The following is a 16,461-nucleotide window of genomic DNA, read 5'->3' on the forward strand; positions in this document are numbered from 1 at the left end:
AAGATAAGGTTCCCCTTACCCCAATCTAAACACAGTGCTTTTAATTTTGTTTTCTTCTCTTCTGATTGAAAATTAATTGTTTAAGAACTGGTAAAAGGATCTTCTAGTTCTTTTTTTTTGTCGGTTTTTTTTTATATTTGTTTTTATTTCTATACAGAAGTAATGGTTGGTCGTCGATCTTTTAAAGTAATTTGTGTAAACCCTAAGCTGCATTAGAAACCTTAATTGAGTTGCATACGCTGCTACCATCTGTACAGATGGCGTCCGCCACAGGATTCTAAGATTACATTAAAGTTTCTTTGTGTTCTTAGTAGTGCCTGCGTTGCACCTGCGAATTCGCTTATGAAACATCACTAGTCCTAATGTGTAGTAGCGCTTTAAAACTTGGCTTGCGAAGCTTTCCTCTTCTAGTCTTAGCTTTGTATTGTTCCTTTCGTCAGCTCCTTCTTCAGATTACCACCCCCTGAATTTTCGGTGCTGTACTACGTAATCATATAGTTTATACCACGGCCTTCCTAGACGCTCATAATATTATTTAAATATGTTCCAAGTCGACTTAGTCCTTCTTGAAAGAAATTGTGTTTAAAACATAATACGACTTACCTCATGCACAACATTTTTACTCTTGCCGCTACCTTTGGTGGCCTGCCTACACATGCCGATATCGCGCCTTCAAGTGTCGCTATTGCCATTTTCAGCGTTTTGTCTTTCGTCAACTTGACGCTTTATCGAAACAATAACTCGGCACGTCACAAGTTTTATGTCAGTAGGCTTCTTCTCATTCATGCCTTGTTCAGACTGTCAACGTTTATCGTCCGACTTGTGTCAGCGACGAAAAATGGTGATCTTGGTCTTGAACTCACGGCCGCATCTCTTGTCTCTGCTGGAGTAACAATTCTGTATAACATCGATCTCATCTTAGCCCAGCGAGTTTTCGCGGCAATGCACCCTTCGCTGACTCACCCGCGTGCACTATTCACACGGTTAATGTATGCTCTCTATGCTATAGTCATCTCTATCCTGATTGTTACTATCATCTTGACGTCCATTGCACCAACTTTATCCCCATCAGGTGTCCAAAGCATTGTTCGATTCCGCAAATTTGCAGGCATTTTTTACACTGTCATCGCGGCGTTACCTCTGTTCATCATCGCTGTAGCATATAGCATTTCCAGCGACGACACTTATCCTACTAGATACGCCGACTGGATCGAACAGTACAACGGGCTCTATCGGCCAGTCAACAAAGACCAAGGCCCCGAGACAGATGCGCTAGCAGGAGATGTCGCGCCTGTGCGTGTGATTCCACCTTTGGAGCAAGGTCAACGTGGTGTTTCTGTTCTGATGATTGTCTTGGCATCGATCATGCTTATTATCACGACCGGAATTCGCACGAGCTCGCTCTTCATGAAAGTGCATGCTGGCGACTTGCCATGGGTTGACAACAGAGTCACAATGTACGTCTGTTCTTTTGCGATCGAAGCTTTGATCTCAATGGTTTACACGTTCGGCCGTGCGGACCTAAAATTCTATATTCCAGACCGGAAGCCGGCTAACGAACCAAGCTCCAACACGTATTCGTCAATCGCCAGCGGCAACGCGCCAGGCTTTCTTGAGAGTGGAGTGAGTGAGACAGAAAAATCATCAGAAACGAGTTCATCGAGACAGTTAAGAGCGCAAGGACTAGTGGGACAACAGCCAGAGCGAGCCGAGAAGAGGAATTTCGAAGATCAGGAAACAGAACAGAATGGAAACTCAGAGGCGTGGAAAAAGTATATTGTATATGTTCCAATAGTGGGCAGGATATACAAGATATTGAGATAAGAACAATTTGCTTGCATTGGTAATAGGTTTTGGAATTACTATAATAAGTTAACGCAGTCAAATGTCATTTAAGCATAGTAGTTAGTTAAATCGAATAGACGTGTAGAAGATTGCACTAGATTTGAGTACGTCGTACAGGGGAAGGAAATTAAGGTTTATTTTTTAAGGTGCACGAGACGGTCCAACGCCTAGCCTTTCTCACAACTTAGTCAATTGACCACTTACTAGAGCAATGAGCGCCATATCGAGTGTTTTGATTATTGGTGGGTCTGGATTTTTGGGGTGCCATTTGGTTGACCGCTTTTATGCTCTTGAACCTAGACCAGAAATTCATATTCTTGACATTCGACCCCCACCAGCCCTCTCATCTTCCTTTTACTCGTTTGATGCGTCGACAATTCCGTTCCACAAGGGCGATATTACCGACCCTGAGTCTCTTCGTGAAATTTTACGTGCCGTAAAACCCCAGGTTGTGGTTCACTCTGCCTCGCCGGTTCACGGCATGGGCAAGGAAATTTACTTCAAAGTCAACGTGGACGGCACGCAGACCATTGTCGATGTGTTGCTGGAAGATGAGTTTAGAGAGTATGTTAAGGCACTAGTTTACACCAGCTCGGCCAGTGTTATTTACGACGGTTCGGACTTGCGAAATGCTGATGAGACATTTCCTATTCCTGCTAAGGCCATGGATGCTTACAATGAAACTAAGGTACTCGGTGAGCAAATCGTTTTGCGTGCCAATGGAGAGCGAGGATTGAAGACTTGCACTTTGCGTCCAAGCGGTCTGTTTGGGTATGCTATGAGAATAAATTTGTTGGTGCACAGTGCTAATTGAGATAGACCTGGTGATAGACAGCTTGTGCCTGGAATGCTTGCTGTTTTGAAGACCAACGGCACATTGTTTCAACTCGGCGACAACTGGAACTTGTTTGACTTCACATATATCGGTAACGTCGCCCATGCGCACGTTTTGGCTGCTCAGAAACTTCTCGACGAGAGCGTGACCAACGTGGCTGGTGAAGCCTTCTTCATCACAAACAACAGTCCGGTGTACTTCTTCACCATGCCTCGTACCATCTGGGCTCACAAGGGCTATGTGGCCAAATACACCATCAGGATGCCGCGTGAGCTCGGGATGACTCTCGCCTTCTTGTCGGAGATCTTCTCCAAGCTGAGAGGAAGAGAAGCTTTGTTCACTCGATTCAGAGTCGCATTCACTTGCGCAAACAGATACTTTAACATCAAGAAGGCAATCTCAAGATTAGACTATTCTCCTATAGTAGGCTTGGAGGATGGAGTGATTAAGACTTTGCAATGGATAGATGAGGAGGAGGCAGAGAAGGAAAAATCAAAAGAGCAGTAAATTACATATGCACTTAATATTTTTTGAAACAAAATTTAATTTACTTTAAACATACAAAGACAAAGACCATATATGACTATTTTACAGTAAGCAATTTTTGTCCGACATTCAAGAGTTACGTCAATTTACAGCTCGTCCTTCGCAAGATACATGTGTCCCATCTGGTCTTGCTGGCGAGGCTTCACAGGATCTTGTGCAGCAGGTTTGACTGACTCTGCCGGAGGGATGACGGTCTCAAGTCCATTGGTGTTGCAGATCAGAACACCAGCTTGATGTGGGCTGACGCCGAACCGCCTGCCATTCTCAATCGACATGGACTTCATTCCCGAAAAGTGCTCACCAGTGGGATCCCAAAACACGGTCTGCCACTTACGATCGGATGACTTAAGGCCGAGCGATACAGTGTCCGACACAATCAAAGGTTTTCCCTCCTCGTCAGTCCGTTCGACCAGTAGCCCAGCCCACGAGGCAGATTTTTTGCCGTACCAAGCCTTGATCTCACCGCTGTAAGAGTTCACACCGGCGACAACAAGACCACTAAGTTCCTTGGAGTAGGAAATGTGCACGGGCAAGTATGGAACACGGAAAATGTTCTCTCCCGGGTAGAAATGCATGCGGCCAAGACTCTTGTTGTTGGCAACTTCTTCAGGATCAAGGTCGTCGGGCGGAATATACAATTGATGCTTGTAAACGCCATATTGGAGACTGGCAACGTAAAGATTGTCACCAACGTACTCCAAGCCGACTGGGGTTGTAGAACCACCGACATGCTTGGAAGTGATATTATTCATGTTTGTGAAATCCATGAATCCAATAGTGCCCAATGGGATACCAGACAGAAATTCACCAGTTCCAACAATGGAGCGATAAGGATATCCAAGAGTGTTCGTAATGAAAACTTCAGTCGGAGAAATCGGGGCGACAGCGGCCGGGTCTAGGATTGCCTCATTGGAGTAGAGAGAAACGACCTTGGACACGGCTCCGGTGGCAATATCTAAATCAACGACCTCGACAGACGCATTCTTAGCCGCATTAGAAATAAAGAGACGTAAGGTTTCAGTTCCAGGAACTTCAGGATCTTCCTTCGACGGCATGTAAAGACCATGCACACCTTGGGGTCTCAATTCGCCAAACTCGACGCCAAAGTCGATAGGAATAGGAACACTATCTTCAACATAATTCCAGATGTAAACAGAACCCGATGGGGTACCAGGGGTATGACCCTATTCAAATTAGCAACTTTTTTGACGATTAAAAGTTTGGGACCTTACTGTAAGGAAGTTGGATTGCTTCTTATAGGGATCGCAACTGACGATGGCAAGATCACCATAAATCTTGATATCCTCGCAGCCACCAAAAATCTCCGGGTGTTTGATACCGCAAATACTATCATAGTATGTAACTTCTGGGAATGGCTCTGGCTCATATGTAATCCACAAAGGTGGGCGCCTCTGATACTCGTTCCATATACCTTTGACCAGATACCAAGCCACTGGCAGCATTGCCGGACCGAACATCATCTTGAATAGAAGTCAACCACAAAAATAAACCGGTTAAATTTTGTTTTTTATTTTTAACACAAGATTGTTTGTGTTTTAACAATATCTTTGCAAAATTTGCTGTTAGAGTGGACTGATAAGATTGATCCACTGAGGCGCTCGAAGAACAATCTGTCAACACTAAAACGCCGCAGCTCAGATCGACTGTATAAATATGGCACATATTATTATTGCCTTTACTTTACATTGCAAGATTTAGAGTATAAATTTTAGAAGGGATTGAATTGAGTTTAACGTGACGATCTATGGGATGTACATGGTTACGTAAAAATTACAACTGTATAACTCGCAGGGAAGACAAGGCTTAAGCAGATTCTAAAGCCATTTGCATCTGTAGGGCATTGTGCGGTTTGTTAGCTTCTGTATGTTCATTATAGCACATATCAGATCGTAGAATAGCAATCTATTTTCCATTGTGTACACTGCTTAAGAAAAGCCTAGTGCGGAAAAAGTCAAACAATAAAAACGACACAAATGATGAAGTGTATATTGGCTAATATGATGGGTGCAACCTCGTAAATAACATAAAAAAGTATACCAATGCCCTTAGAAACTGCTACTGTTTTATATTCTCTAGAACATCAATCAATACAGTTGATTACGGTTGACATCTAGAAACGTCTTTGAAGTCTTCGTCAATTTGGGCTAGGGTTTACCGTACAAGGGTAAGGGCGCCACACTTTCTGCAATGAGAGACTAGTCACTCGCAAACCATCCCTCAGAGTCATCGGTATCCGTTGCAATTAAGGCGTGCTACAATTTTGTTTTTGGTGATGATTGATTGTTGTATGCTTTGCTGTTCTATGTCTAACATCTCGGTTTGTTACAGTTAAACTTCTGTCAACGTAATTTGGCCGGCTGTAAAGTCTGCTATTTAAATTGTTTCGTATATAGGCTTCTTGTGGGTTCTTAGATTCATGCAAACGGTATGCCGTCAGTCTTGACTTGCATTTTAATAGAAAAGGATGATGATCATCTTGGGGAGAGTTTATGCTTTCACACAATCTTATATTGCTGCTCGCGATCATGATGTAATGACTTCAGTAGCATGATTTTGCAGTTCAAGTTGGTCTATAACATTTAATGTTTTAGCGAGATTCAAGAAGCATTCAACTTGCTTAAAGCTGATGACTGTCGTCTATTCCAATTCTAGCTGGACACTGTAGCAAAATGAATTCCAGACTTGTGCTTTCAGCTTTGCTTCTTGAGCTGTTAAACCAGTTTACTTTTACATTGTTGACACACTGAATCTCACTGATTGCATATTTGTTTTGGATGATTGGTCAGTATCGTTGCATTTAAGAAGACGAGATGTTTTCGCACGTGCAAAATTTGTCTGGTGCTATTTCTTTTGAATTGCTTCGTAGTAATGATAACAGGCGTGTGCACTAAGAATCACTTAGAAAATAGCTATCGTAGCAAGCTGAATTTTGTACGGTCAACGCGGTTTTGCCGTGACAAATTAAAGCGACCCATAAAAGACGTTAGTAGCACTGCTGCATAGAGATAGTGTATTATAAAGGGCTCAGTCTATATAGGCAAATAATTGCGTGCGCACTTAACAAAAAAAGTCCCCACGTGCTTGAACTGGTTTGCGGTCGTGGCACCTCTATTTTGGCCTCGGAAGTCCCATGCGGTCACAAATAAAATAGATAATAACGTTAGCGTCTACTTCGCTCGCTAAGACCGAGAGTGTCTGCCCCTGAGCGGCATAAAAGCTTAGCACTGGGCTCGAGCTTCATGCGGTCTCATTATCGCAAAAAGTTTGAATGTGTCTTACGTACTCTGAGAATGAACAGCCTGGATATGTCCCGCTGGTGCTAGTTGTTTCCGCTTTAGCTGCTTTAGCTTGTGTATAGCCGGGATCAATGACAGTGCACGTGTGCTTTACACTGCTCCATCATAAGCACAAAATTGGCCCACGTGCTGTAATCCCTATCCGTCGCGTGCATCATTGAAGCATCCTGTCAAAATGCTCTTCTGTCTAGACTAAGCACTGTTGAGAAATAAAGGCAACCGTTCTGCCAACTAATTTTTGTCTCTTCATCTGAATCAAGTACATTGCATAATGGGCTCCGCTCAAGAAACTTACGCGTCCTCTGACGACAACCAGAAGGATATCAGCGAGGAGGTTGTCAACCGTGATATCGAGATGTTTACTCCACCTCCTTCACGCGCTCAACGACTTGCTTCTAAGCTTTCGATTTTGTGCGCTGGAGCTGCTTTGATCAGTGATGGTTACCAAAACAGTTTAATGTATATTCCACAGTTTGTTGTTTCTATGAGCAGATGCTGACCGCTGGATAGGACTATGACAAACGTGCTGTTTGCTATCGAATACAAGAAAGAGTACACGTCTACCATGTCGACCCGTGTATCCAATTCGCTGCTTGTTGGTGAAATTATTGGCCAGATCGTCATTGGCTTGACCTGTGACTACATGGGCCGCAAGACAGCGCTTGTGGCGACAACTTTATGCATAGTTATTGGTGGCATTCTTGCTACTGCTGCTCATGGTAGCACCCCAACTGGTATGTTTTGGATGCTTGTCGTTACTCGTGGAATTGTCGGCTTTGGCACTGGTGGTGAATATCCTGCTTCGTCAACATCCGCGTCTGAGGCTGCAAACGAAACCGAGCTCAAGCAGCGAGGTCCAATTTTCATTATGGTCACAAACTTCCCGCTTTCTTTTGGCGGTCCATTTGTGATTTGTGTGTTTCTTATAGTTCTCGCAGCTGCTGGCGAGAACCACTTGTCTACAGTGTGGCGGACATGTTTCGGTATCGGATGTATCTTCCCTCTTGCTGTGTTTTATTTCAGATACAAAATGGCGACTTCATACTTATACAAGAAAGGCTCTATTAAGAAAAACGTTCCTTATTTGCTTACCATCAGATACTACTGGCGGGAGTTGATTGGAACGTGTGGAACCTGGTTCTTGTACGATTTTGTTACTTTTCCAAACGGTGTGTTTTCCGGAACGATCATTGCCAGTGTTGTTCCCGATTCGGCAAATAATCTTAAGAAGACTGCCGAATGGCAACTTCTCCTTGGGGCTATCGCACTTCCTGGTGTCTTTGCTGGTGCATGGCTTTGCAACCGTATTGGTCGTCGTGCTACCATGATGCTTGGATTTTCAGGATACTTGGTGTTTGGTCTCATTATCGGTTGTGCTTTTGAGAAGATTTCCAAAATCACAGCGCTTTTTGTTGTCTTTTACGGTCTCATGCAGTCGTTTGGTAACCTTGGACCAGGTGATATGCTAGGTCTGTTGTCTAGCGAGAGCTACGCAACTGCTGTGCGTGGAACTTGCTATGGTCTGTCTGCTGCGATGGGTAAAGCTGGTGCTGCTGTTGGTACCCAGTGCTTCAAGCCTATCCAAGCTAACCTTGGCAAGAAGTGGACGTTCATCATCGCCGCGATCTGTGGTGTCGCAGGTATTCTCATCACATATTTTTTCTGCCCCCATATCACTGGTGAGGACTTGCGCGTCAACGACGTTAAGTTTGAGCAGTATTTGAACCAGCATGGCTGGAACGGTGATATAGGAAGTGACGACAGCGAATCGGACTACAAGGAAGAGGTCGAGGTCACGCAGGCTGAAAAGAAGATTGCTTCATTCGAGAACTCGTCTACTTAAGGCTGTGACTGGTTTTTATTGTTTGCTAGATAGAACTGCAATGACTGTTAATGAAATTTATTGAATGCTTGACCTTAGTTTTGTAACCGTGAAGGTGCTTCCGCAATCGATGTAGCCACTGCAACATCAATAGAGCATGTTAATGATATTATAATTAACCCTGGCACTGTTGGATATAGAAAATATTGTCCTGTGTAGATCGATCACCATTTTGTAATCTTCTCCCAACGCTTCTTCGTTGGCACGGGTGCCTGTTGTGTTCCGCTTTCTTCTAAAATTTCGACTCGCCGCTCAATTTGTGCAACGTAGTCCATTAAGATCTGGCTCATGTCTTTTCGTATGGTGCTTGAATCTGAAGCGAGAACCATTAGATGTTTGTTTGCGGCGTTTGAAATCAGCTGCAAAATGTCGCTTGTTAACCTAACCGTGTTGTCTATAAACTCTGACATTTCTGCTGTTGGCTTCTCGGATTGAATCCGTTCCATTGCACTGTGCTAAATGAGCATTTTACCGATTCAGCGTCCAGCTTAATACATACTGAGTTAGTGCGACTTCAACATACGAAGTACCGAGTGCATTTATCAGCACCAATAGTAATTCCTTAGCGTATTGTGGCCTACCCATTAGTACAATCATCTGTACTTCATTCAAGATCCATACACTTCGATCTGAGAACTTAGTTCGGCGACCCGCTTGACGGACTCTGCCAGCCAATTGACGAACATCTTTGCGTCTTCAATGCTAAGATCCTGAACAGCGTCCGAATTTGAGTTATTGCTTGGATACGAATGCGAAGCATTTCCAGTTCCGTAACTACTGTAGCTTGTATTCGAATATGGAGATTGCGATGCTGGAGCAGCACCGGTGCCGGCATAATACTCCGGTCCTGATTGCTTTTTGATACCAGCGGACATGCTGGGGTCGAATGCGTAAGGAGACACTATGTTGTGTAGCGCTGTGTGGCAAGCTCGTACTCAAGCTAAATCCAAACTTAACTATTTAAACAAAATCACTGTTTCTAGATCTGAATCCGTCAAAGTAGATGTACGTATTTGTAGATGTTGTGTTTTCAGGGGTCGTTAATAATTACCCTAAACCGCCATTGTTAATAAGGGCCTTGTGTAGCTAGGCTGTATGAGTGGAAAGACGTCCCAGCTCAACATCGGCCGAAGTCGTGGATGATTCGGCACAGTCGAACAGGATCTTTATATATAACGGGCAATAAGAACTTCTTTATAGCTATTTAATCTAACTATGGACGTGCAAATGCAAGACGCAGCACAAAAGACGTTTGAAATTGAGAACAATATCGAGACAATCGATGCTGCCAGAGACGCAATTTACAACTATGACGAAGCACTGAACAAGTCAATCTTGACCGCCAAGCCGTGGAAAGACGAGTAAGCATAGAGAAGGTGTTGTTTGGTCGGTTCTCATAGGTGATAGTCCCAATTACTTCAAGCATGCGCGGATATCTGCCATCGCACTGTTAAAGATGACCATTCATGCCCGATCAGGCGGGTCAATTGAGGTCATGGGGATGATGACTGGAAAAATTGTAGGAAACTCGATTGTTGTCATGGATGCTTATCCGCTCCCAGTCGAAGGAACAGAGACACGAGTCAATCCACAAGCCGAGGCTTACGAGTACATGGTTGATTATTTGAGTACGCTACAGAAATTGGGTAGAAAAGAAAACATCGTTGGATGGTATCATTCACATCCTGGATACGGATGCTGGCTGTCTGGTATTGATGTTGGTACACAAAGTCAGAATCAGCAGTACCAGGATCCCTTCCTGGCAGTGGTCGTACGTAGCCTTAATAACTGATAGCAAAGACATATACTGATAGAATCAAGGTTGACCCCAATCGAACGATCTCAGCTGGAAAGGTTGAAATTGGCGCTTTTAGAACATACCCCGAGAACTACAAGCCACCGGGCGCGAAAGAGTCTGAGTACCAAACGATTCCGCTTGCGAAGATGGAGGACTTCGGTGCTCACGCCAGCCAGTACTACTCTCTCGAGGTCACGCATTTTAAATCTTCGTTTGACACCAAGCTGCTCGAACTACTGTGGAACAAATATTGGATCTCGACCTTGTCGCAGTCGGCATTGCTGACAAATAGAGAATACGCGTCTCAACAGATGCTGGATCTGGGGAACAAAATTGCAAAGGTCGAGATGTTTATCGTCGGCTCTCTTCATGCAGCTGGAGGCGGCCGATCAATCATGGGACGGAGGGAGGAGTCAAAGGAAAACGAGCTTGATAAAATTGTGCGCGATACAACAAAGATTGCGTCCGAAGAGCTTAATGGGTTGCTAGCGCAATCTGTGAAGGATAGAGTTTTCAACAACTTGAAGACTAACGTCGATTAAAGTGCATTGAGGGTAGCATGAGTAAAAACACTTTAGATACTTTTAACTATGTTACATGATTATATAAAAGCTTTTTAATAGGTTCCGTCCATCTCATAGCTTTATGATCCTTAATGCATTTACTGCCCGCCAAGTAACGTTGTCCTTATTCAGCAAGCTCATGAGCTCACTAAGAGGAGCACCTGGCACTGATCCTGAAACCGCAAAACGGATCGATTGGAAAACGACCGACGGACTGTAGCTTTTTTCCCTGGCTTCTTCCTTTAAATGTGCGTCGATTTCTTCTGGCGTCCACTTGTCATCACGAGAATTCCACCATGCAACAAACTCTTCAAGAACTGTAAAGTGTTAGTTCAAAGCTTGGTCAAAAATAGAGTAGTCTTACTCTTAACTGCAGCGCCGCCATGGTTTTTCAGTGACAAGTTCTCGACATATTTCATTGAATGCTTATTCCCCCAGTCAGGCATATCGTTGTAAATGTAAGAAGCTTCATTTACGACGTCATATATTCCAGATAATCGGCCTTGTAGGAGCTTGATGACTTTTGCGATGTACTCAGGCTCAAACTTTGACTTGTCATTTGTCAACTTGCCGTATTTCTCTTCAAGCAAAGGCTTAAGCTCTGCAACAAATCTCGCAAGCTCGTCTGGCTTGCTGATCCTTGCCTTCATATAATGCGAATTTAAAAAGGCAAGCTTGGATTCAGAAACCTTCACGTTCCCCTTTGTCAATCCATTCAGATTAAACTGTAGGTCATGTTAAATTTATATTTTCTGAATTTTTCTATGACTCTCGTACCTTTTCAATTAATTCCTCCATCGAAAATATTTCAGTAGTTCCAGCCTGTCGGCCCTGTGCTTCTGCCGGCGGGTACCAACCGAACAATGCAACAAAATTTACCAAAGCTTCAGGTAATATCCCTGACTTCATGTACTCGTTCACTCCTATATCACCGGTTCTTTTGCTTAGTTTTTTGTCCTCCAATGACGTCAGTAAAGGAATGTGAACGAATGATGGTGCCTGCCAGCCAAATGCATCGTACAAGGCCAAATGCTTTGGGGTCGAGGGTAGCCATTCTTCACCTCGAATGACATGTGTGATTTTCATAGCATTGTCGTCCACTACATTTGCAAGATGGTAGGTAGGATATCCATCTGATTTCATAAGTACCGGATCGTCGTAACGAGTATCGCTGTAGTTGACCTGAACTTGCATGTCTAAGTCGCCATGTAGCAAATCTGTAACTCTAGGATATTTGGCTGGCGACTTTAATCGAATTGTATGTGTCTGCCCTGATGCAACTAACTCGTCTACTTCCTCGCTCCTTAAATGATAACAATGCCGGTCGTATGATGCCATAGATGGTGGAGTCATGCTCCGTGCCGAGTCTCGTAATTTGTCTAATCTGTTTTTTGAACAAAAGCATCGGTAGGCATGTCCTGACTGACTCGATTAGCAAATGATCTATATCTACTTCTAAATACAGTATACCTCAATTAACCGCTCTGCATATTTGCTGTAGATATCTAATCGCTTTGACTGCCGATATGGACCATATGGCCCACTATTGGTTGGACCTATCTTGTTACCACATGATCGATGTAAAGTATCATTCAACGTACCTTCATCCCAGTCAATTCCAGCCCATTTCAGAGAGTCGTAAATGTTTTCCTCGGCTCCTTCTTTTTTCCGTGTCTATCCTTGTCAGCAGCTTCACAACCGTCATAGGCCCTGACTGACTTGATCTGTGTCTTCAATTCGCAGGATAAATTGGCCGTTTGTAGTCTTCGCAAGCAAATAGTTAAATAGTGCTGTCCGTAAAGATCCTATATGCAGAAATCCAGTTGGGGAAGGTGCGAACCGTGTTCTAACTGGTGCTTTTGGCTGAACATCAGAACTTGCTTTAGTTTTCGATGCCAAATTGAATTCGTCCTGTGAAATTTCAGCCAGCAAAGACGACGCTGACTTTGACGACTTTATTGAGTATGCGCGACGAGTCAAACATAGCCGTATCAGCTGCAATCGAGCCATTCGGTTCAATTATGAACTTTTGTGCTCGATTTCGTTGGAGCAAAGCAGGGCAAAAAAGTTGAACATCCCAATGAGCCGCAGCTGCCGCGTTAACGTCTAAGTAATTTTCTTGTCCAGCGCACTAACATTTTGCGTCCTTGATCTTGTGTTCACTAACCGCACAGATTGGAATGAATGTGAGTTATAAAGCAGTGATATTATGAAGGTGTGTAGCTGATAAGCTACAGATGGACGAAGACGATTTGTATAAAGTACTTGGCATCAGCACGACGGCAACGTCAGTCGAGATCAAGAAAGCGTACCATAAAGCTGCATTATCGTCACATCCTGATAAAGTCTCTCCCGAAGATCGTGAAGAAGCTGAAATCAGATTCAAGGTTGTTAGTAAGGCATACGAGATTTTGTCGGACGGTACGACTTGGGAGTGTTCTATAGTGTGTTTTAAAAGCTGACGATTTCAGAATCGAAGCGGGCAGATTATGACAGATATGGCATGGACGCATTCACTAGCGGTGGACGAGGCGGTGGTGCAGATATGGATGAAGAGGAAATATTTCGTGAGTTTTTCGGCATGGGAGGGCATTCGCATTCTCGTGGATATGGACATGCGCGACCACATGTACGCCGAACAGAGGATGCGATTCAGTCGCTATCGATTAGTTTAAGAGCGCTTTATAAAGGAAAGACTGAAAAGATGTCAATTAAGCGAAATGTTGTGTGTACTCTCTGCAAAGGGTAAGTGGGACAGTTTCTATCTGACCAAATTGATGTCTAACGTTATGACTAGACACGGTGCCAAAAGTGGCAAAGCTCCGAAGAAATGTAGTAAATGTGAGGGTCGTGGTGTTATAGAAGGATATAGATCAGTAGGAAATGGTCTGATGATTCCGGTGGCCATAAAGTGTACAGTCTGCAGTGGGCGTGGTGAAATTATAAAAGAAAAAGATAAGTGCAAGAAATGCAAGGGCGAACGTGTCAGCACACAGTCTAAGATTTTGGAAATTTATGTCCCGCCTGGATCTCAAGAAGGGGATCGAATTGTCTTGGAGGGTCAAGCAGACGAAGAGGTTCGTTACTGTGAAGTTGGCAAATTGATAATGCAGTACTGACATTAATTGTAGCCTGGAAAAGAGACGGGAAATATTGTGTTTGTACTAGAACAAGAACCTAATGATGTTTTTTCTCGAAAAGGTTCTGATCTGAAGGCTACCATAAATATCACGTTAGTAGAAGCATTATGTGGGTTTTCTAGAGGAGTGATTTTACATTTGGATGACAGAGTTATCCGACTCACCGTTCCACAGGGTAAGGTAATCCGACCGAATGACGTGCTTATTGTTCCAAACGAAGGCATGCCGGTCAAAGGCGGCGGAGGACCTCACAATCGTGGCGACCTGTATTTAGAGGTCCTGATTGACTTTCCAAAAGACAACTGGTTTTTGGAAGCGTCCGAGGTACGGAAAGTAGCCGACTTGCTATCATTTCCCCTGCGAGCTGAAATTCAAGGCGATTTTGTCGACGATGCTGAGTTTCGGATAGCAAAGAGCTTTGAAAACTACGGGCACGACGCTGAGAATGACGGCGGAGAGGATGAATGGGAGAGCGAAGGGGACGAGAACGAGGGACGGTGTGCGCAGCAATAGATTTGATTCTGTCACATACTACTTCGTCACAATACCTGTACATATTCATATAACTATATAATAATACATTAAAGACACTTGAACTGCATAGACACAATCTAACTGATGACTGTCACGTGCATAAATTAGTACTGGGGACAGGAATACGGGCAGTTCGTCTATCGTCGCTAGCAAATGCCGAGTATTTGCTACCATAATAGTATTTTCGTTTTGGGTCTTCCTAGTTAGAGCAAAAGCCTGCGAGATGGGAGTTCCAGGAAGTGACATAACGCAAGCAAACACCTTATCCCCAATACTGCTTTGAAGCGTCGCAGAGATTCATTATAAGATTGGTACCAGAAATTCAAGCAGTAATCATTTTTGTCAAATTGTATACGGGTTGCATAGGTGAGCAATGGATGCCGGCGAACAGTCCGCTACAGACGAAGACAAGATACATGTGCATTCGTCGCCAACATCAGTGAGAACGGTGCCATTTCAGAGCTCGTCGAGTGTGACAAGTGTACCAGATGACGTGAGTATGGCGAGTAAGGAGAGCAGTCACAGTAGCAACAGCAGCAACAAGTTCAACATTTCGGTGCTTTGTCCGAGCTGCAACTCGTCAATCGCGTTGGACCTGCCAATGTTTTTGCTTTCGAACGCGTATGATACGTTTAAACCGGAGTCTGGTCGAGATGTGGGGTCGGAAGAAGATTCAGAGGAAGAGGAGTCGTCTAGTAGTGACTATCAACCCCGGACAGAGAGCGAAAGTGATAGTGCAGGGGAACGTGGTCTGGATTATGGCGAGTACAAGAAGATGCAGCGGAGACGAAGGGTAGAGCACCGTCGCAGGCGTACTAAGGGGCGAAAACAAACAATCAAGGATTTACAACTTAAAGTGGGCAAACTCAGTTCTCAAGCTGCGAGTTCAGGTAAGTCATTGTGAGCAGTATGATGGGCTAATCTTGACATATTTTAGCTGGCCGCGCACATGAACTTCAAGGTCAATTGGAACGTATACATCGCAAGTCAAGTATGTTAAGGCTATCGTCGCAGCCTCATTCAGCACCATTGTCAATGCCGGCACCGCCTCGCATGTCCAAAGCTGTACCGTCACCAATCATAACCACGCCGGTCCGACACGTATCTGCTTCCGCAGTAGAATCCCAACTTTCACACTCACGCTCAATGACGTCGATACAGCAGCTTCAGCAGCAGCAGCAAGTGCAGCTAGCACAGCAAGATCAACAGCATTCGAGTGGTAAATTAATGGGCTTGCTTTCATTAGCAAGAGCAGTACCAAATTATATCCCATTCGGATCTGCTTTGATGGCGACATCACAGTTTTTGCCATTAGGATATATAGGCTCAAACTCGGCGAGTGTGAAGTCAAATTCGTCCACTGTCGCAAACACACTAGCCGACTTGGCCACGTCTTCGTCGTCCTCTACTTCGTCTACAACATCATCTCGCACAGCATCAACCTCAATTAGCTCTGTATCTTCTGCATCTGGGCACACCGATCAAGTGGTCAACGATCTGCAATTGTCGTTTGAGAAAGAGCGCAAACTACGCGAGGCTGCTGAAGAGCAGAATAAGCAGTACACTGTCGAGATTGAGGAACTCTCGCAGTCGTTATTTGAGGAAGCTAATAATATGGTTGCTATAGAGCGCAGGGCGCGACTGAAGGCGGAACATTTAATGCAGGAATCTAGCGCGCGGGAAGAGAAACTGAAGCAGCGATTAGCTGCTTTGGAGATAGCTTTTAATGCTCAGAGAGCGCCGTGAGACTTTAAAGATGTCACACTGCGCAGTAAGATTCTCGCAAACCGCATAAGGGGATAATAAGTATTAGTTATCTCGGTTTTGTTTTTCGGAGTTTATGTGATATGAGTGCGAGGCATGTGCGGTGCCATTGTTTAGGAATTGCCGTAATTTGGATTTGATTCTTAGTTTAATTTAATTGCTGGTTAATAGTCAAAGACAAGATAATCTATAACATGCCCGTTTATATTTATAAATCCTACTTCAAATCTATGCAAA

The 16,461-nt window shown here is 44.1% G+C and overlaps 9 protein-coding genes across 9 annotated transcripts; 6 read left to right on the forward strand and 3 right to left on the reverse strand.

Moving 5' to 3' along the window:
* Positions 1 to 489: 489 nt before the first annotated feature.
* V1512DRAFT_265503 (uncharacterized protein) lies at positions 490 to 1,944 on the forward strand. The gene has a single exon (XM_066916908.1). The coding sequence runs from the start codon at positions 607 to 609 to the stop codon at positions 1,822 to 1,824; it is 1,218 nt and encodes a 405-aa protein (XP_066770357.1). The 5' UTR covers positions 490 to 606; the 3' UTR covers positions 1,825 to 1,944.
* A 92-nt stretch (positions 1,945 to 2,036) lies between these two features.
* On the forward strand, positions 2,037 to 3,241 carry V1512DRAFT_241394 (3-beta hydroxysteroid dehydrogenase/isomerase family-domain-containing protein). Its single transcript, XM_066914254.1, has 2 exons — positions 2,037 to 2,616; positions 2,665 to 3,241. The coding sequence occupies exons 1-2, from the start codon at positions 2,057 to 2,059 to the stop codon at positions 3,185 to 3,187; spliced, it is 1,083 nt and encodes a 360-aa protein (XP_066770358.1). The 5' UTR covers positions 2,037 to 2,056; the 3' UTR covers positions 3,188 to 3,241.
* Positions 3,205 to 4,838, reverse strand: V1512DRAFT_277253 (uncharacterized protein). Its single transcript, XM_066917903.1, has 2 exons — positions 4,459 to 4,838; positions 3,205 to 4,410 (listed from the first exon to the last, which is right to left on the reverse strand). The coding sequence occupies exons 1-2, from the start codon at positions 4,705 to 4,707 to the stop codon at positions 3,313 to 3,315; spliced, it is 1,347 nt and encodes a 448-aa protein (XP_066770359.1). The 5' UTR covers positions 4,708 to 4,838; the 3' UTR covers positions 3,205 to 3,312.
* Positions 4,839 to 6,327: 1,489 nt separating this feature from the next.
* On the forward strand, positions 6,328 to 8,473 carry V1512DRAFT_265508 (uncharacterized protein). Its single transcript, XM_066916909.1, has 2 exons — positions 6,328 to 7,002; positions 7,054 to 8,473. Exons 1-2 carry the CDS (start codon positions 6,815 to 6,817, stop codon positions 8,384 to 8,386), a joined length of 1,521 nt encoding a protein of 506 aa, XP_066770360.1. The 5' UTR covers positions 6,328 to 6,814; the 3' UTR covers positions 8,387 to 8,473.
* A 116-nt stretch (positions 8,474 to 8,589) lies between these two features.
* On the reverse strand, positions 8,590 to 9,300 carry V1512DRAFT_248912 (exocyst complex component Sec10-domain-containing protein; the record flags this gene model as incomplete). The annotated part of the gene is made up of 3 exons (XM_066914586.1): positions 8,590 to 8,875; positions 8,925 to 9,002; positions 9,047 to 9,300. The coding sequence occupies 3 exons, from the start codon at positions 9,298 to 9,300 to the stop codon at positions 8,590 to 8,592; spliced, it is 618 nt and encodes a 205-aa protein (XP_066770361.1).
* A 251-nt stretch (positions 9,301 to 9,551) lies between these two features.
* Positions 9,552 to 10,893, forward strand: V1512DRAFT_228016 (JAB1/Mov34/MPN/PAD-1 ubiquitin protease-domain-containing protein). Its single transcript, XM_066913882.1, has 3 exons — positions 9,552 to 9,786; positions 9,833 to 10,196; positions 10,247 to 10,893. The coding sequence occupies exons 1-3, from the start codon at positions 9,641 to 9,643 to the stop codon at positions 10,763 to 10,765; spliced, it is 1,029 nt and encodes a 342-aa protein (XP_066770362.1). The 5' UTR covers positions 9,552 to 9,640; the 3' UTR covers positions 10,766 to 10,893.
* Positions 10,753 to 12,846, reverse strand: V1512DRAFT_241406 (tRNA synthetases class I, catalytic domain-containing protein). The gene is made up of 6 exons (XM_066914255.1): positions 12,506 to 12,846; positions 12,388 to 12,460; positions 12,257 to 12,342; positions 11,564 to 12,208; positions 11,151 to 11,511; positions 10,753 to 11,103 (listed from the first exon to the last, which is right to left on the reverse strand). Exons 1-6 carry the CDS (start codon positions 12,794 to 12,796, stop codon positions 10,859 to 10,861), a joined length of 1,701 nt encoding a protein of 566 aa, XP_066770363.1. The 5' UTR covers positions 12,797 to 12,846; the 3' UTR covers positions 10,753 to 10,858.
* A 50-nt stretch (positions 12,847 to 12,896) lies between these two features.
* V1512DRAFT_265513 (uncharacterized protein) lies at positions 12,897 to 14,522 on the forward strand. The gene is made up of 4 exons (XM_066916910.1): positions 12,897 to 13,207; positions 13,258 to 13,531; positions 13,584 to 13,863; positions 13,918 to 14,522. The coding sequence occupies exons 1-4, from the start codon at positions 13,024 to 13,026 to the stop codon at positions 14,437 to 14,439; spliced, it is 1,260 nt and encodes a 419-aa protein (XP_066770364.1). The 5' UTR covers positions 12,897 to 13,023; the 3' UTR covers positions 14,440 to 14,522.
* Positions 14,523 to 14,599: 77 nt separating this feature from the next.
* Positions 14,600 to 16,417, forward strand: V1512DRAFT_241410 (uncharacterized protein). Its single transcript, XM_066914256.1, has 2 exons — positions 14,600 to 15,350; positions 15,398 to 16,417. Exons 1-2 carry the CDS (start codon positions 14,834 to 14,836, stop codon positions 16,204 to 16,206), a joined length of 1,326 nt encoding a protein of 441 aa, XP_066770365.1. The 5' UTR covers positions 14,600 to 14,833; the 3' UTR covers positions 16,207 to 16,417.
* Positions 16,418 to 16,461: the final 44 nt, after the last annotated feature.

This window comes from Lipomyces arxii (assembly GCF_038497795.1).
Source record: "Lipomyces arxii strain Phaff 12-163 unplaced genomic scaffold V1512scaffold_14, whole genome shotgun sequence".
In the NCBI taxonomy this organism is placed as follows: Eukaryota; Fungi; Ascomycota; class Lipomycetes; order Lipomycetales; family Lipomycetaceae; genus Lipomyces; species Lipomyces arxii.